The sequence below is a fragment of the Callithrix jacchus genome, chromosome 13 (genome assembly GCF_049354715.1).
Source record: "Callithrix jacchus isolate 240 chromosome 13, calJac240_pri, whole genome shotgun sequence".
NCBI lineage: Eukaryota > Metazoa > Chordata > Mammalia > Primates > Cebidae > Callithrix > Callithrix jacchus.
In genome coordinates, this window is record NC_133514.1 from 49,445,508 (window position 1) to 49,462,551 (window position 17,044).

Here is a 17,044-nt window from a genome sequence, read left to right on the forward strand (position 1 = left end):
TGGGCTTGGTGGCTCGTGCCTGTAATCCCAGCACTTTGGGAGGCAGAGGCAGGTGGATCATTTGAAATAATCAGAAGTTTGAGATCAGCGTGGCCAACATGGTGAGAAAAATCTAGAGGGTACAAGATCAACACACAAAAATCAGGTGTTTCTGAACACCAGCAATACAATCCGAAATGTAAATTAAGAAAACAATTCCATTTACAACAGCATCTAAAAACTATAGTACTTGGTAATAAATCTAATCAAGGAGATGAAAGACATACTGAAAACTACAAAACTGTTGAAAGACCTAAAGACCTAAACAAATGGAGAGACATCCTGTGTGTTCATGAAGATGAAGACTTAACATTGTTAAGATATCAGTACTACCCAAAGTGACCTGTAGATTCCACAAAATCCCTCTCAAAATTTCAAGAAACTTTTCTAAAGAAATGAAAAAACTAATCCTTAAATTCATACGGAATTGCAAAGAGCCTCCACCAGAACAATCTTGAAAAAGAATTAAGTTGGAGGACTAACACTGCCCAAAGTCCTACAAAGATATAGTAATTAGAGATGTGTGGCACTGTCAAAAAGACAGACAAATAGACCAATAGGGTAGAATAGAGAACACAGCAATAAACCCTCACATACATGGTAAATTGATTTCTGACAAAAGTGCCAAGACCATTCAATGAAGAATGAACAGCCTTTTTAATAAATGGTGCTGAGAAAATTTAATACCCACATGTAAAAGAATGATGTTAGTGAGACCTTCATCAAACACCACATATAAAAACAAACTCAAAACAAATCAACAATCTTTTTTCTCTCCCCTTTTTTCTTTTTCTTTCACAAAGTCACAAAACAACAATCTAAACATAAGCGCTAACTCTATAAAACTCTTAGACGAAAACAGTAAACTCTTCATGACATTGAATTTGACAATCTTAATGATACGGCAACAAAAGCACAGGTAGCAGCACAAAAAATAGATCACACTACATCATAATTTAAAATGTTTGGACGTGAAAGGACAATGTCAAGAAAGTAAAAGACAACCTACAGAATGGGAGAAAATTTTGCAATTGATACATCTGGTAAGGAATTAATATCCAGAAAACATAAAGAACTCTACAATTCAACAACAACAAAACAACTCAATTAAAAAGTGGGCAAAAACCTTAAATGAACATTTCCTCAAGGAAGATATATAACAGCCAATAAGCACATGAAAAGATGTTCAACATCACTAGTCATCAGGGAAATGCAAATCAAAACCACAATGAGATACTACTTCATACTCATTAGGTTAACCATAATTTAAAAAGGGAAAGCCGGGCGAGGTGGCTCACGCCTGTAATCCCAGCACTTTGGGAGGCCAAAGCGGATTACCTGAGGTTGGGAGTTCAAGACCAGCCTGACCAAAATGGTGAAAGCCTGTCTACTAAAAATAGAAAAATGTAGCCGGACATGATGGTGCATGCCTGTAATCCCAGCTACTCGGGAGGCTGAGGCAGGAGAATCACTTGAACCCGGGAAGTGGAGGTTGCAGTGAGCCAAGATCATGCCATTGCACTCCAGCCTGGGCAACAAGAGCGATAGGCCATTTCAAAAAAAAAAAAGGGGAGGACTCAAGATGGCGCTCTTCAAAGGATCGAAGCTCTCGCTGGACGCATGGAGAGGGTGGAGAGGGTGAGTCGGGGAAGCATTTCCAGACGGATCTTAGTTGCCCACAGAACGGGGAAATTCCCAGGTATAAAAGAGATGCTGGACGCCAGGCAGAGGTCTCCGCTGGCGTAGCCGGCAGCCGGTGCGGCTCCGGCCCGCGCCGGAGGGCAGAGGCGCTCCACAGCGCTCCATACAAAAGCGCACTGTTACGGATGCCCTGTTGAACCGGCAAACTAAGACCCGAGAGGGCTGAACTTGAGACTGAACGGGTCTTGAACTGTGACCCAGCCCAGGAAATCCCAGGGACTCAGCGTTTGGGGGAGCGCAGTGCGACAAACAAAACGGCGATTCCAAACGCTCCCGGTGAATAGGTTTTTTGGTTTTTTTTTTTAAAGTGCAGCTCCGCAGGGGAGGGGCGTCAGCCATTACCGAGGCAATCAGACCCTACTGAGGTACACGCCCATTGCTGACACAGCCTGCCACTGTACAACAGAGACTCTGCCGCAGGGCGTAGCCCGAGGCAACAGGGCGGAGACCACAGCAGAAGGGCGGAGCCTGCAGGAAAAGGGCGAACCTCACACCAGCAGGGCGGAGCCTCGGCAGGCAAAAAGTGACTAGACTGCCTCCTAGCTGGGCAGGACAGTGAGGCGGACACTCACAAGGAATGCCCCAACCCCCCCCCCAGACAGAGCATCTGAGGGAAAAAAAGGGGTTTTCTTACGAGTTAGGTTGCAGCAGAACTAAACATAGCAGCCTAGCAGCCCTGAATGAGCAACAGAGCTCACAGCTCAGCACTTGAGCTCCTACAGACTGTCTCCTCAAGCAACTCCCTGATCCCTCTATATCCATAAGACTGACATTTGGCAGACATCATCCTGGGACAAAGATAGCAGAAAAAGAAACCGGTAGCATCCCTCCCTGTTCCGCAGCCACTACAGGTGCACCCCAGACAAGCAGGGCCTGGAGTGGACCTCAGTGGTCGTACAGCGAAGGGGCTAGACTGGTAGAAGGAAAACCAAGTAACAGAAATACTCCATCATCAACAATCTGGGTGTCCACTCAGAGATCCAATCGAAAAGTCAGTAACTACACAGACGACAGGTGGATAAATCCACAAAGATGGGAAGAAACCAGCGCAAAAAGGAGGAAAACACCTGAAACCAGAACACCTCGCCACCTAGAAAGGACCAAAACTCCTCACCAGCAAGGGAACAAAGCTGGACGGAGAATGACTGTGACGAAATGACGGAATTAGACTTCAGAAGGTGGATAATGAGAAACTTTTGTGAGCTAAAAGACATGTTTTAAATCAACGTAAAGAAACTAAGAACCTTGAAAAAAGATTTGAAAAAAGATTTGAGGAAATGATAACAAGAATGGATACCTTAGAGAGGAATATGAATGAATTAAAGGAGCTGAAAAACACAATACGAGAACTTCGCGAAGCATGTACAAGTTTCAACAGCCGAATTGACCAAGCAGAAGAAAGAATATCAGAAGTCGAGGATCAACTCAATGAAATAAAACGAGAAACCAAGATCAGAGAAAAACGCGCAAAAAGGAATGAACAAAGTCTCCAAGAAATGTGGGACTATGTGAAGAGACCTAACCTACGTTTGATAGGCGTACCAGAATGTGATGAAGAGAATGAATCCAAGCTGGAAAATACTCTGCAGGACATTATTCAGGAAAATTTCCCCCACCTAGCAAGACAGGCCAACACTCAAATGCAGGAAATACAGAGAATACCACAGAGATATTCCGCAAGAAGAGCAACCCCAAGGCACATAATCGTCAGATTCAACAAGGTTGAAATAAAGGAGAAAATACTAAGGTCAGCCAGAGAGAAAGGTCGGGTCACCCACAAAGGGAAGCCCATCAGACTCACAGCAGATCTCTCGGCAGAAACCCTACAAGCCAGAAGAGAGTGGGGGCCAATATTCAACATCCTTAAAGAAAAGAACTTTCAACCCAGAATTTCATATCCAGCCAAACTGAGCTTCAGAAGTGAAGGAAAAATAAAATCCTTTGCGAACAAGCAAGCACTCAGAGATTTTGTCACCACCAGCCCTGCTTTACAAGAGCTCCTGAAAGAGGCACTACACATAGAAAGGAACAACCAGTACCAGCCATTCCAAAATCACACTAAATGCTAAAGAGCATCAACATAATGAAGAATCTACAACAACTAACGGGCAAAACAGCCAGCTAGCATCAAAATGGCAGTGTCAAACTCACACATAACAATATTAACCCTAAATGTAAATGGACTAAATGCACCAATCAAAAGACACAGACTGGCAAATTGGATAAAAAGCCAAAACCCAGCAGTGTGCTGTATCCAGGAAACCCATCTCACATGCAAGGATACACAAAGGCTCAAAATAAAGGGATGGAGGAAGATTTACCAAGCAAATGGAGAGCAAAAGAAAGCAGGAGTTGCAATCCTCATCTCTGATAAAATAGACTTTAAAGCAACAAAGATCAAAAGAGACAAAGAAGGCCATTACATAATGGTAAAAGGATCGATACAACAAGAAGAGCCAACGATCCTAAACATATATGGACCCAATGCAGGAGCACCCAGATACATAAGGCAAGTTCTTAACGACTTACAAAGAGACTTAGGCTCCCACACAATAATAGTGGGAGACTTTAACACTCCACTGTCAATATTAGACAGATCAACCAGACAGAAAATCAACAAGGATATCCAGGGCTTGAACTCAGACCTGGAGCAAGCAAACCTGATAGACATTTACAGAACTCTCCACCCCAAATCCACAGAATATACATTCTTCTCAGCACCACATCATACCTACTCTAAAATTGACCACAAAATTGGAAGTAAAGCACTGCTCAGCAAATGCAAAACAACTGAAATCATAACAAACAGCCTCTCGGACCATAGTGCAATCAAGTTAGAACTCAGAATTCAGAAACCAACCCAGAACCACACAGCTTCATGGAAACTGAACAACTGGCTCCTGAATGTTGACTGGATAAACAACGAAATGAAGGCAGAAATAAAGAAGTTCTTCGAAACCAATGAGAACGAAGACACAACATGCCAGAACCTCTGGGACATATTTAAAGCAGTCTCTAGAGGAAAGTATATAGCAATAAGTGCCCATATGAGAAGAATGGAGAGATCCAAAATTGACACCCTATCGTCAAAATTGAAAGAGCTAGAGGAGCAAGATCAAAAAAACTCAAAACCCAGCAGAAGACAAGAAATAACTAAGATCAGAGCTGAACTGAAGGAGATTGAGACACGAAAAACCCTCCAAAAAATCAATAAATCCAAGAGCTGGTTTTTTGAAAAGATCAACAAAATTGACAGACCACTAGCCAGACTGATTAAAAAGAAAAGAGAGAACAACCAAATAGATGCAATAAAAAATGATAAAGGGGAAATCACCACAGATTCCACAGAAATTCAAACCATCATCAGAGAATATTACAAACAACTCTATGCACATAAACTAGTAAACCTGGAAGAAATGGATAAATTCCTGGACTCCTGTGTCCTCCCAAGCCTAAACCAGGAGGAAGCTGAAACTATGAATAGACCAATAACAAGGGCAGAAGTCGAGGCAGCAATTAAGAGCCTACCACACAAAAAAAGCCCAGGTCCAGACGGGTTCACAGCCGAATTCTACCAGACACACAAAGAGGAGCTGGTACCATTTCTTCTGAAACTATTCCAAATAATCCAAAAAGAAGGAATCCTACCCAAATCATTCTACGAGACCAATATCATCCTGATACCAAAACCCGGCAGAGACCCAACAAGAAAAGAAAACTTCAGGCCAATATCCATGATGAACATAGATGCAAAAATCTTCAATAAAATATTGGCAAGCCGATTGCAACAGCAAATCAAAAAACTTATTCATCATGATCAAGTAGGATTCATCCCGGGGATGCAAGGCTGGTTCAACATACACAAGTCTATCAATGTAATTCACCACATAAACAGAACCAAAAACAAAAACCACATGATTATCTCAATTGATGCAGAGAAGGCATTTGACAAAATTCAACAGCCCTTTATGCTAAAAACCCTCAATAAACTCGGTATCGATGGAATGTATCTCAAAGTAATAAAAGCTATTTATGACAAACCAACAGCCAATATCATACTGAATGGGCAAAAACTGGAAGCATTCCCTTTGAAATCCGGCACTAGACAAGGATGCCCTCTGTCACCACTCCTATTCAATATAGTACTGGAAGTTCTAGCCACAGCAATCAGGCAAGAAAAAGAAATAAAGGGTATTCAAATAGAAAAGGTGGAAGCCAAATTGTCTCTATTTGCAGACGACATGATAGTATACCTAGAAGACCCCGTCGCCTCAGCCCAAAAACTCCTGAAACTGATAAGCAACTTCAGCAAAGTCTCAGGATACAAAATCAATGTACAAAAATCACAAGCCTTCCTCTACACCAATAACAGACTTAAAGAGAGCCAAATCAAGAATGAACTGCCATTCACAATTGCTACAAAAAGAATAAAATACCTTGGAATACAACTCACAAGGAACGTAAGGGACCTCTTCAAGGAGAACTACAAACCACTGCTCAACGAAATCAGAGAGGACACAAACAGATGGAGAAACATTCCATGTTCATGGTTAGGAAGAATTAATATCGTGAAAATGGCTATACTGCCCAAAGTAATTTACAGAATCAACGCTATCCCCATCAAGCTACCATTGACTTTCTTCACAGAACTGGAAAAAACCACCTTGAACTTCATATGGAACCAAAAGAGAGCCCGCATAGCCAAGTCAATTCCAAGCAAAAAGAACACAGTGGGGGGCATCACACTGCTGGATTTCAAACTATACTACAAGGCTACAGTAATCAAAACAGCATGGTACTGGTACCAAAACAGAGATATAGATCAATGGAACAGAACAGAGGCATCAGAGGCAACACAACATAGCTACAACCATACAATCTTTGATAAACCTGACAAAAACAAGCAATGGGGAAAGGACTCCCTGTTCAACAAATGGTGTTGGGAAAACTGGCTAGCCATGTGTAGAAAGCAGAAACTGGACCCCTTCCTGACACCTTACACCAAAATTAACTCCAGATGGATTAAAGACTTAAACATAAGACCCGGCACCATAAAAACCCTAGAAGGAAATCTAGGCAAAACCATCCAGGACATAGGAGTAGGCAAGGACTTCATGAACAAAACACCAAAAGCATTGGCAACAAAAGCCAAAATAGACAAATGGGACCTAATCAAACTCCACAGCTTCTGCACAGCAAAAGAAACAGTCTCTAGTGTGAATCGGCAACCAACAGAATGGGAAAAAATTTTTGCAGTTTACCCATCTGACAAAGGGCTGATATCCAGAATATACTAAGAACTCAAACAGATTTACAGGAAAAAAACAAACAAGCCCATTCAAAAGTGGTCAAAGGATATGAACAGACACTTTACGAAAGAAGACATATATGAGGCCAACAATCATATGAAAAAATGCTCATCGTCACCGGTCATCAGAGAGATGCAAATCAAAACCACATTGAGATACCATCTCACGCCAGTTAGAATGGCGATCATTAAAAAATCTGGAGACAACAGATGCTGGAGAGGATGTGGAGAAAAAGGAACACTTTTACACTGTTGGTGGGAGTGTAAATTAGTCCAACCATTGTGGAAGACGGTGTGGCGATTCCTCAAGGCCTTAGAAATAGAAATCCCATTTGACCCAGCAATCCCATTACTGGGTATATATCCAAAGGACTATAAATCGTTCTACTACAAGGACACATGCACACGAATGTTCATTGCAGCACTGTTTACAATAGCAAAGACCTGGAATCAACCCAAATGCCCATCAATGATAGACTGGATTGGGAAAATGTGGCACATATACACCATGGAATATTATGCAGCAATCAGAAATGATGAGTTCGTGTCGTTTATAGGGACATGGATGAATCTGGAGAACATCATTCTCAGCAAACTGACACAAGAACAGAAAATGAAACACCGCATATTCTCACTCATAGGCGGGTGATGAAAAATGAGAACACATGGACACAGAGAGGGGAGTACTAAACACTGGGGTCTATAGGGGGAAAAGGGGAGGGCTCGTGGGAGGGGGAGGTGGGGAGGGATTGCCAGGGGAGAAATACCAAATGTGGGTGAAGGGGAGAAAGCAAACAAAACACACTGCCCTGTGTGTACCTATGCAACTGTATTGCATGCTCTGCACATGTACCCCAAAACCTAAAATGCAATAAAAAAAAAAAAAAAGGAAAAAAATAGTGTTAACTAGGATGTGGAAAAATTGAAATCCCAGTGTTTCACTGGTGGATGTAAACTAGTGCAGTTGCCACAAAAAACAGTATGGCAGTTCCTCAAAACACTAAACAGAATTACCATATGACCCAACAATTTCACTCCTACATACATACCCAAACAAACCGAAAGCAAGGACTCAAACAGGTACTTGTATACCAATGTTCACAGCAGCATTATAATCAAAAGTCAAAAGACAGAAACACCGAAGTGTTCACTGAAGGATGAGGAAATAAATAAAATGTGGTATATGTAACAGAATATTATTCAGCCATAAGAAAGAATGAAATGTTGATATATGCTACGACATGAATAGACCTTGAACACATCATGTTAATAAAATAAGGCAAACACAGAAGGCCAAATATTGTATGATTCCACTTATATTAGGTTACCCAGAGTATGAAAACTCATAGAGACAGGAAATGGAATGGTAGTTACCATGAGTTGGAAGGTGGGAGGGATTTGAGGTTTGTTGTTTAATGGGTAAAGTTTCAGTTTTACAAGATGAGGAGTCCTGAAGACTGGCTGCACAACGTAAATGTACTTAAGATTACTGGGCTGTACACTTACAAATAATTAAGATAATAGCCAGGCACTGTGGCTCACGTCTGTAATCTCAGCACTTTGGGAAGCCAACGCGGGCAGATCACTTGAGACCAGGAGTTTGAGATCAGCCTGGCCAACATGGTGAAACTCCGTCTCTACCAAAAATACAAAAATTAACTGCGTGGTAATGTGGTAATATTATAGCTGCGCCTATAATCCCAGCTACTCGGGAGGCTGAGGCAGGAGAATCGCTTGAACCCAGGAGGCAGAAGATGCAGTGAGCCAAGATCGTGCTGTTGCACTACAGCCTGCGTGCAAGAATGAGACTCCATCTCAAAAAAAAAAAAAAAAAAAAGTAAATTTTATGTTATATGTATTTTACAAGTTAAAATTTAAATTAAAAATCTATTTAACATGTGGCTGGGCATGGTGGCTCACACCTGTAATCACAGTACTTTGGGAGGGCAAGGTAGGTGGATCACAAGGTCAGGAGTTCAAGGCCAGCCTGGCCACCATGGTGAAACCCTGTCTCAACTAAAGATACAAAAAATTAGCCAGGTGTGGTGGCACGTCCCTGTAATCCCAGCTACTTGGGAGGCTGAGGCAGGACAATCGCTTTAGCGTGGGAGGCGGAAGTTGCAGTGAGCCATGATTGCGCCACTACACTCCAGGCTGAGCGACAGGGCAAGACGCCATCTCAAAAAAAAAAAAAATATATATATATATACACACATATACACACACACAACATGTACAAAATAGAGATACAAAGAATAAAGCAAAAAAGCAAGCATTATTTTAATCAATACTGGACAAGGTCTAATTAACCTACATGCAAAACTCAAGTCATACTTTATACAACTATAACAACATTACTGAAAAAGGGCATAATGAATAGGTAAGAGTCAGAAATGACTACCAAGTTTTAAGCACAGGAGAAATGGGGTACTAACAAACAGAAAGCTGAAACAATGAAAACTATGTTTAAGCAAGGTAAAAGATCCATTTGCTTTTTTGTTTAATGACTGGACATTGGGCTAAAGAACTTTCCAAATGAGTAATCTAAATGCAAGTCATTAAATATTTAAATGCAAGAAAATGTATACAATTTTATGAAAGATACTTACAAACATATAGAAACATTATCAATAGTGATTTTTATACTTTTTTTATATTTTTAGAGAGTCAACAGTAATTGTTTATTTGAAAAGAACTGACATCATACAAACACAAAACACCCCTTATTCCTTTTTTCATAGTAAATCTAAGGAAAATGCATAACTTACGCTGCTAAGATCTGGAACAATATTGTTCAAATTTTCCATTTCTTTCTCAATTCTCCAAGTATCACAGGAAAATGGTAACATACCATCTGTGTGCCTTCTAGTACCTCCAGTACCTACAGAATTACCTGAAAAGTAAAGAAAAATCTTAAGAGAGCCACATCAAACCTGAATGATCTAACATAACTGCTTCTCGCTAGTCAAATTATTTTATGTAAACCTAATACTTAGCATTCCTATGACAAATTTAGCCATTTTCACAGAGAGAAAATAAGCAACAATAAGAGGCAATAATATACATTATAAACTGCTACCATACAGAAAGAATTCATATTTAATTATTTATATCTGGATACAATATCATCATTCATGATATTTAATCCAAAAAATACATACTGCAGTATTTCTAGTAACACTAATTTACCCAGCTATTATTAAAAGCTCTTTTGAAAACTTTAGACTGTCAAAAGACCTGATGGACTAGAAGGGTTAATGTATGTTAAATCATATCAGAGAAATGATTTTTTTTTTAAAAAAAGGTAAAGTCAAAACTAGAACTTAACAACAAAAGAATCGTATTTCTATACTTACTAGTCCCAGGTAGACAAATAATTTGACCTTCCTGAGACTCTTTGTAAGTTGTTTCAGAAGAGTGTGAGCCACGGGAAATCAGAGAGCTGTTATTTTCTGATTGAAACTTGCAGTTTAAGCTACTGTTTCCATTTGCCTGTTGAAAGAATATCTTAGCAGTATTACTCTTTTAAATTAAAATGAAATAATTTGAGGGAGAAATGTGGATTTACTGAAGGATGCCAGATAATATATATAGAAGGAATTAGAAAAATCGCCATTGTCACCATGAAAGTAATCAATGTTTCCAAGAGGCTTCAGCAAGGATACTGAAACCAGGTAGTGGAGAGTTGTCGGAGAGTAAAGTTGTTCAATGGGCTCTGATATCTCATCCCACAGATGACTTATTAATAACAAAGGGGAAAAGCTACCTTCACAAGGAGACATCTAGCTAACAACACCTTAGCCAAAATTATCAAACACGGTATCACCAGTCATGGGAGAGACAAACGTCTCCCAGTGTGAGGCAAAGAGAAGTACACCACACTGCCTACGTTTACTATCAATCCACTCATGAGAAAACTGTTTAATACATTTTTGCCAAAATGTTTAATCTAATCTAGTCAGGAAGGAAAAAAAGAAACAGATTATGACTGATTGAGAGTTCGTGTTTTAGTTTGTGCTTACTGAGCTTGGTGTTACAGCATTGAAAACCCCTGCAGTTGCCTCCCTCCTATCCTCTCTCCTCCCTCCTTCCTCCCTTTCTTCCTTTTACTTCTACAATAGGCTTATCTATACTTTTTTGATAGAGGTAACCATTTGCCACACCATTTTCTGAAAAGTCCGCTCTCTTCTCATTGATTTGCGAAGAAAAAAAAAAACAGATTATGGTGATTTTTCCCTCCTGACTAGATTAGGGTACACTCTACAAAACAAAGGGCCTAGATTTTACAAAATAAATCACCTCAGGAAAGAACTACTCCAAATTAAAAGGGAATAAAGAGACAGGAAAACCAAAGGCAAGGTTAACCTTTGATTAAATTGCAGATAAAATAGTAAGAATAAAGGATATTCTGGGACAACTCGGTAAATGCAAATATGGACTGCATAGTAATTTACATTATTATATCAAAGTTAGATAACAGAATTGTGATTATGTAGGAAAATGTCCTCATGTACAAAAGATAAATGCTGAAGTATTCAAGTGAAATGTCATACTCTCTAAGACTTTCAAATGATTCAGAGAAGAAAGTATTTTTTGGAGAGAAAAGGAAAATGCAAAAGTGGCAAACTTTAGCAATTGGTTAACTGCAGGAAGAGGGTGTAGATGTCCATTGTGTTATTCCTTTAATTTTCTGTAGGTGAGGGAAAGACAGCAAGAAGGAAGAAAGGGTAGGCATTTCTCATCAATTCATACATGGGAAACACAAGTCTAAAGAAAACCAAAAGCTTACATTTCATGTGAACATCCAATAAGACCAATAGTAATTTTCTAATGTTAAATCTGAAAAATCATCAAGACTGGAACATACCTCACTAAGATCACTTGTCGGTAACTTAAAGCCTTTTTCTGGAGGTTCTGGTCCTTCTAGGTCTTCATACATCATTCCTGGAATTGCCAGTTGCTCAAAATAAGCCTCCAAATGATCATCATAAAACATTTCATCATCAATATCATCATCTATTGATAAATTAAGGAAAAAAAACAGAACATGCCTTAAAGTAGTGACACTAAGCAATAATATCTAATTAAAAAGGCTATGACATAAATGAGTCTAAGATTGTTTTTTTATTTGACATAACTTATAACTTCAATCAACTATAAATCATTATGAAAATTTTAATACAAGGTAAATATTTAACCTCTATGAGAAACAGATCCGGACATGTTATCGAAAGTTAGGATACAATAAACGTGGCATCACAGATCAGTGAGAAAAGAGCAGACTCTTCAGAAAATGATGTGGCAAATGGTTACCTCTATCAAAAAAGTATAGATAAGACTGGAGCAGGAGAAGTAAAAGGAAGAAAGGGAGGAAGGAGGGAGGACAGAGAGAAGGAGGGAGACCACTGCAGGGGTTTTCAATGCTGTAACACCCAGCTCAGTAAGCACAAACTAAAACACAAACTCTCAATCAGTCGTGGTCTTCTAAGTTGGCAATGCCATTTTAAAGTTCAATTTTGCAATCAACCTTAAGAGTCTCAACAATACTCATCACCTTTGACCTAGCTATCTTGTCTCCAAGAATCTAGCATACTAAAGCAATCAAAGATTGGATACATTCAGGTCAATACCATAATTCGAAAATCCAAGAGTGAAAACTCCTTTGGCAGCAAAACCTGCTCTCCATGGATGTGATGCACACTCAGCTCAACAGACTGGCCTTCAAAGCCATGCATGACGTGGCCCCAGTCTACTTTTTTGGGCTTATTTACCAATGTGGCCTCCTGTAGGTCCTGTAAACTTGTCATGCAAAACCCTTGCCTGTTCCCCAAACACAACCCACCATGCCTCACAGCTGTGCCTCTGCTGACACTGTTCCTGATTCCTGACATGTCCCCTCCTCCTATATCTAAGGCCTGGCACAGGTTCCATCCTTTTTCTAGAATGCTTCAGTACCTGCCTCAATCAGAGTTAATTCCTCACTCACTATAATCCCAGGCACATTTGGGGTCCTGTTGGGTTTATGTAACCCAATCTGACATTTGGTTCTGCCTCTCCTCTCCACACCTAAGATGTCAGAGAGCAGAGGCCAAATATTTCATGGTTCCAACAGGGCACAGTGGCTCATGCCTGTAATCCCAGCACTTTGGGAGGTTGAGGTGGGCAGATCACTTTAAGTCAGGAGTTCTAGACCAGCCTGGCCAACATAGTGAAACCCCGTCTCTACCAAAAATACAATTAGCCAGATGTAATGGTGCATGCCCGTAATCCCAGCTACTGAGGAGGTTGGGGCAAGAGAATCACTTGAACCCAGGAGCAGAGGTTGCAGTGAGCCAAGATTCTGCCACTGCACTCCAGCCCAGGTGACAGAGCAAGATCCCATCTCAACCAAAAAAAAAAAAAAAAAAAAAAATTCATGGTTCCCCCAATTTCTAAACACAGTGCTGTATACTGAATGGCACCTCCAGGTGACTACTTTGTACCCTAACAATGTTAAACTGAGGGATGAGTATGACATCAGGGCAGATATACAGAAATAAATTCTTGAATTCCATCACTTTAATAGAAGTGGCCATTTGAGTGCTGGCAGGTAGGAAGAAAAGGGAAGGACCAAAGAAAACCCTAAAAATTTGGCATCATAATCACTGCAACAAAGAAGAATAGAGTGGCAAGGTGAAGACCAGGGAAATGCAGGTTACTCTGTCGTACCAGAAGAATCTTCCAAGCTTGTCGGTAGCATAAGTTTCTCATTTTCTAATAAACTAGTGTGGCTTAGGTCACTGTTTAGAGTCTTGTCTTCAAAATGTTTTCCAGTATCAAGCACAATAATCTATAAGAAACAAAATGACAAGTAAGAGAAGCACACACTCACTCAGGGCTCTGAAGAGTACAGTACAAGGCCACAAAAAGGACCAAGTATGTTCTCAACCTCCAATGTGTTTAGTATCTGTAAATCACAGCTTAGGCAATGAATGGCTAGTAATTGTACATGTTATTAATAACATTCCTTCCCCCCATGCCACCTCCCTCACCTGACCTACCAACAGGACATCCTTAAAACTTAAAACTGTGTGCACATGCTTAGAGAGGCTCATAATATATTAAGTACACAAATATATAACTGAACTTGAGCAACACAAGGCTTACAAAAAAGTGAAGATAACAGCAAACCTGAATCCAGCAGCCTGTATCTAAGGAACCATTACATTGGAATAATCAATTTCTCTGCTCCTCAACCAGGAAAGAACATGTAACCCTAAAGGGCATGCAGCCATTTACTAAGAACACTCAAGGTCCAGAATGAAAATGTAACATTTCCCTCTAAGTATGATTATATTTCATTATATATTACATATATATAAATAATACCAGTAAAGAAAGTATATTGCAAAATGCACACTAATTTTTAAGACAGAAACATGGACTCTCAATCCAATTTTACATTTAGAGAGGACAGTGTTGAGCTATTCTCAAAACTATCTAACCACTGGGGCACCAAGGACTACTATAATCTACTGTTATTTAAAATAGATGATCACTTAGAATATGGCAAATGTTAACAGTTGTGCAAAACAAGCTCTGCGCTTTGAAGAGTCTTTATAATAGAGAACTGGAAAAAAATCTATATAGGAAAGAACAGTATATAAAACGTCCCTGTCTTTTTGGTCATGTTGGCTACTGAGAATGCCATGTACTCTGCCAGGCCTGGTCCCTGGAAAATTTCTCCATTCTGATAAAGTGGCATAGTTCCACAGGTGAGACGAGACCTATATGCAGTAGCAACTCCCTTCTGTCTGTTTTCTAACACATTTATTTTCCCCTATTCTCCTTTCTTCCTCTTTCTAATCAAGCAACTCAGGTTTCTATACTTTTGTTGCTTTCCAGTTTTACTGTACCTTATATTATTATTAATTTCAAAAATTAATTTCAACTTCACTACAACTGAACTTGCTCTAAAAAGCATCTCTCACACTTGAAACTTACTAGGGGTCACATACAGGGTGAGTGCATTGGGGGGTCAACAAACATTTTGTGGGAGGGCCAGATAATAAACACTTCATGCTTTATGAGCTGTACAATCTGTCACAACTTCTCAACTTCACTGTTGTAGCACAAATAACAGCCATAAACAAAACATACACACAAATGGGCATGACGGTATTCCAATAAAACTTTGCAAAAACAGGCAGCAGACTGGATGTAGGCCTTAAGCTGTGGTTTGCCAATCGCTGGCACAGGGAAGTAACTTTTACTTTAGACCTTTTGCAATCATTCTATAAAAACAATCTTTACAACTCTCATAAAAGTAAAATAAACAAAAAGTATATCTCCTTTTTATAAGTTTTAACAGTATTTAGTTTATATTTTATAAATAAGTCTCATAAATTCATGACTGCGTGCCTGAAATCCAGGTTTGTGGTAATGTTGGGCATAAACTATCTTTTCAGCCTCTTTCCTTTGAAGAGCCCAACCTTTATACTTCACATGGCTCAGTGGGGTTGTCACTTGCATTCCTCTATCTGTGCATGTATACACACTCATATACAAGCACACACACGCACAAATAGACATCAGATCGAGGTTCATCCCAACCCACTCCTTTGCACAGTGGTTTGCACCGTGATTTGCATATGAACCAAGTGAGCTGATTAGAACAGTCTTTTTTCACTTCTTTTCTGATCACAAGTGTTAAGAGTATAGGGTTGTGTTGCCAACAAATGAAGACAGCTTGCCTATCATTTAACAAATTATTAAGTGACAACAAAGGATCAAGAACCATTCCATCATTCCAGACACTCAGGTACTCAGGATACAATGAAACACACACACACACACACACACACACACACACCCCCCTCATGAAGCTAACACTCTACATGAAGCCAGTAGAGTAAAGCAGAGCAAATAGATGGACTCAGCTCTGACAACATCACCAAGCCCAAGAATACAGTACCAGGCATCAGCACTACTCCTGAACCTTCTAATTACTTGAGAGAAACTCCCATTTTTACGGAAGCTAGATAAGTTAGAGTTCTACTATAAAAAAGTAGACGACATCTAACTAATATTAACACTTATATGTGTGAAATATAAACTTTTACTCCCCTATCATACTCCAGAAAATAACATATAAAAGATTACCTTGGGTTGCTTATTATTCATCCATGACTGTAAATGAAAATCAATAGGTGAGTCTGTATAAGAAAACAAAAACAAACTGAGAGACCATGTTATTTGATCAATTGAATAACCAACAATATCTAAAAATAGCGAGAAATATCTTTCTCTTGAAATAGAATAGCAGCACTTTTAAATGATGTATACGAATGCATCATAGGTCAGTTAAATGTTTTTAAATGTTAGGGTGGAGACTCATTAAAAAAATTGTACCAAAGAACTTGAATATGTCTTTAATCAAGACTTTACAGCTAACTTTTGCTTTGTAGGAGATGTGGAAAGAGAAACAAGAGAAATGGCACCTTGAGTAAATAAAGAGACAAACCTAAATAGTGGGACAAACTACAGTGTGACTGACCTAGAGTATTTCAATAAGGCACTGACAAAGGAGACGCAGCAAAGATACTGCAGCATAATGAAACCTCTCTCAGACCCCTATACACGCAAATCACCATGAACAGTTGTACCAGATGATAAAAGTTCGTTAGCTGTGTTAACAGCACTGTGGTTATGTAAGAAAATGTCCACACTTTTGAAGATGCATATTGAAATACGCACAAATGGCATATGAAATTTTAAAGTATCAGAAAAATAGTAGTAAAAAAGAGAGATGATGCAAGTATGACAAAATCTTATACCAATGGGATAGGTACATGGGAAGTTTTTTTAAATTGATACATACAATTCATGTAACATTAATTCATTCTTTTAAAGCATACAATTCAGCAGATTTTAGTATGCTCATAAGGTTGTACAGCCATCACCACTATTTTCGTTATTCCAAAGTGAAACACTATACCTATTAGCAATCACTCCCTA

General features: G+C 39.4%; 1 protein-coding gene across 50 annotated transcripts in view; it reads right to left on the minus strand.

The window, feature by feature from the left end:
- The window catches only part of CEP192 (centrosomal protein 192), a 146,011-nt gene that overhangs the window by 105,039 nt on the left and 23,928 nt on the right, over nt 1-17,044 (minus strand). For 48 of the 50 annotated variants that reach the window (XM_078347703.1, XM_054243939.2, XM_078347700.1 and 45 more), the window contains 5 exons: nt 16,190-16,242; nt 13,757-13,877; nt 11,916-12,064; nt 10,405-10,540; nt 9,817-9,941 (listed from right to left, as the gene is read on the minus strand). In XM_078347703.1, the coding sequence (XP_078203829.1) occupies nt 9,817-9,941; nt 10,405-10,540; nt 11,916-12,064; nt 13,757-13,877; nt 16,190-16,242 (584 nt within the window). The remainder of the gene's footprint in view (nt 1-9,816; nt 9,942-10,404; nt 10,541-11,915; nt 12,065-13,756; nt 13,878-16,189; nt 16,243-17,044) is intronic. The other 2 variants (XM_054243943.2, XM_054243944.2) reach the window with 1 other exon arrangement.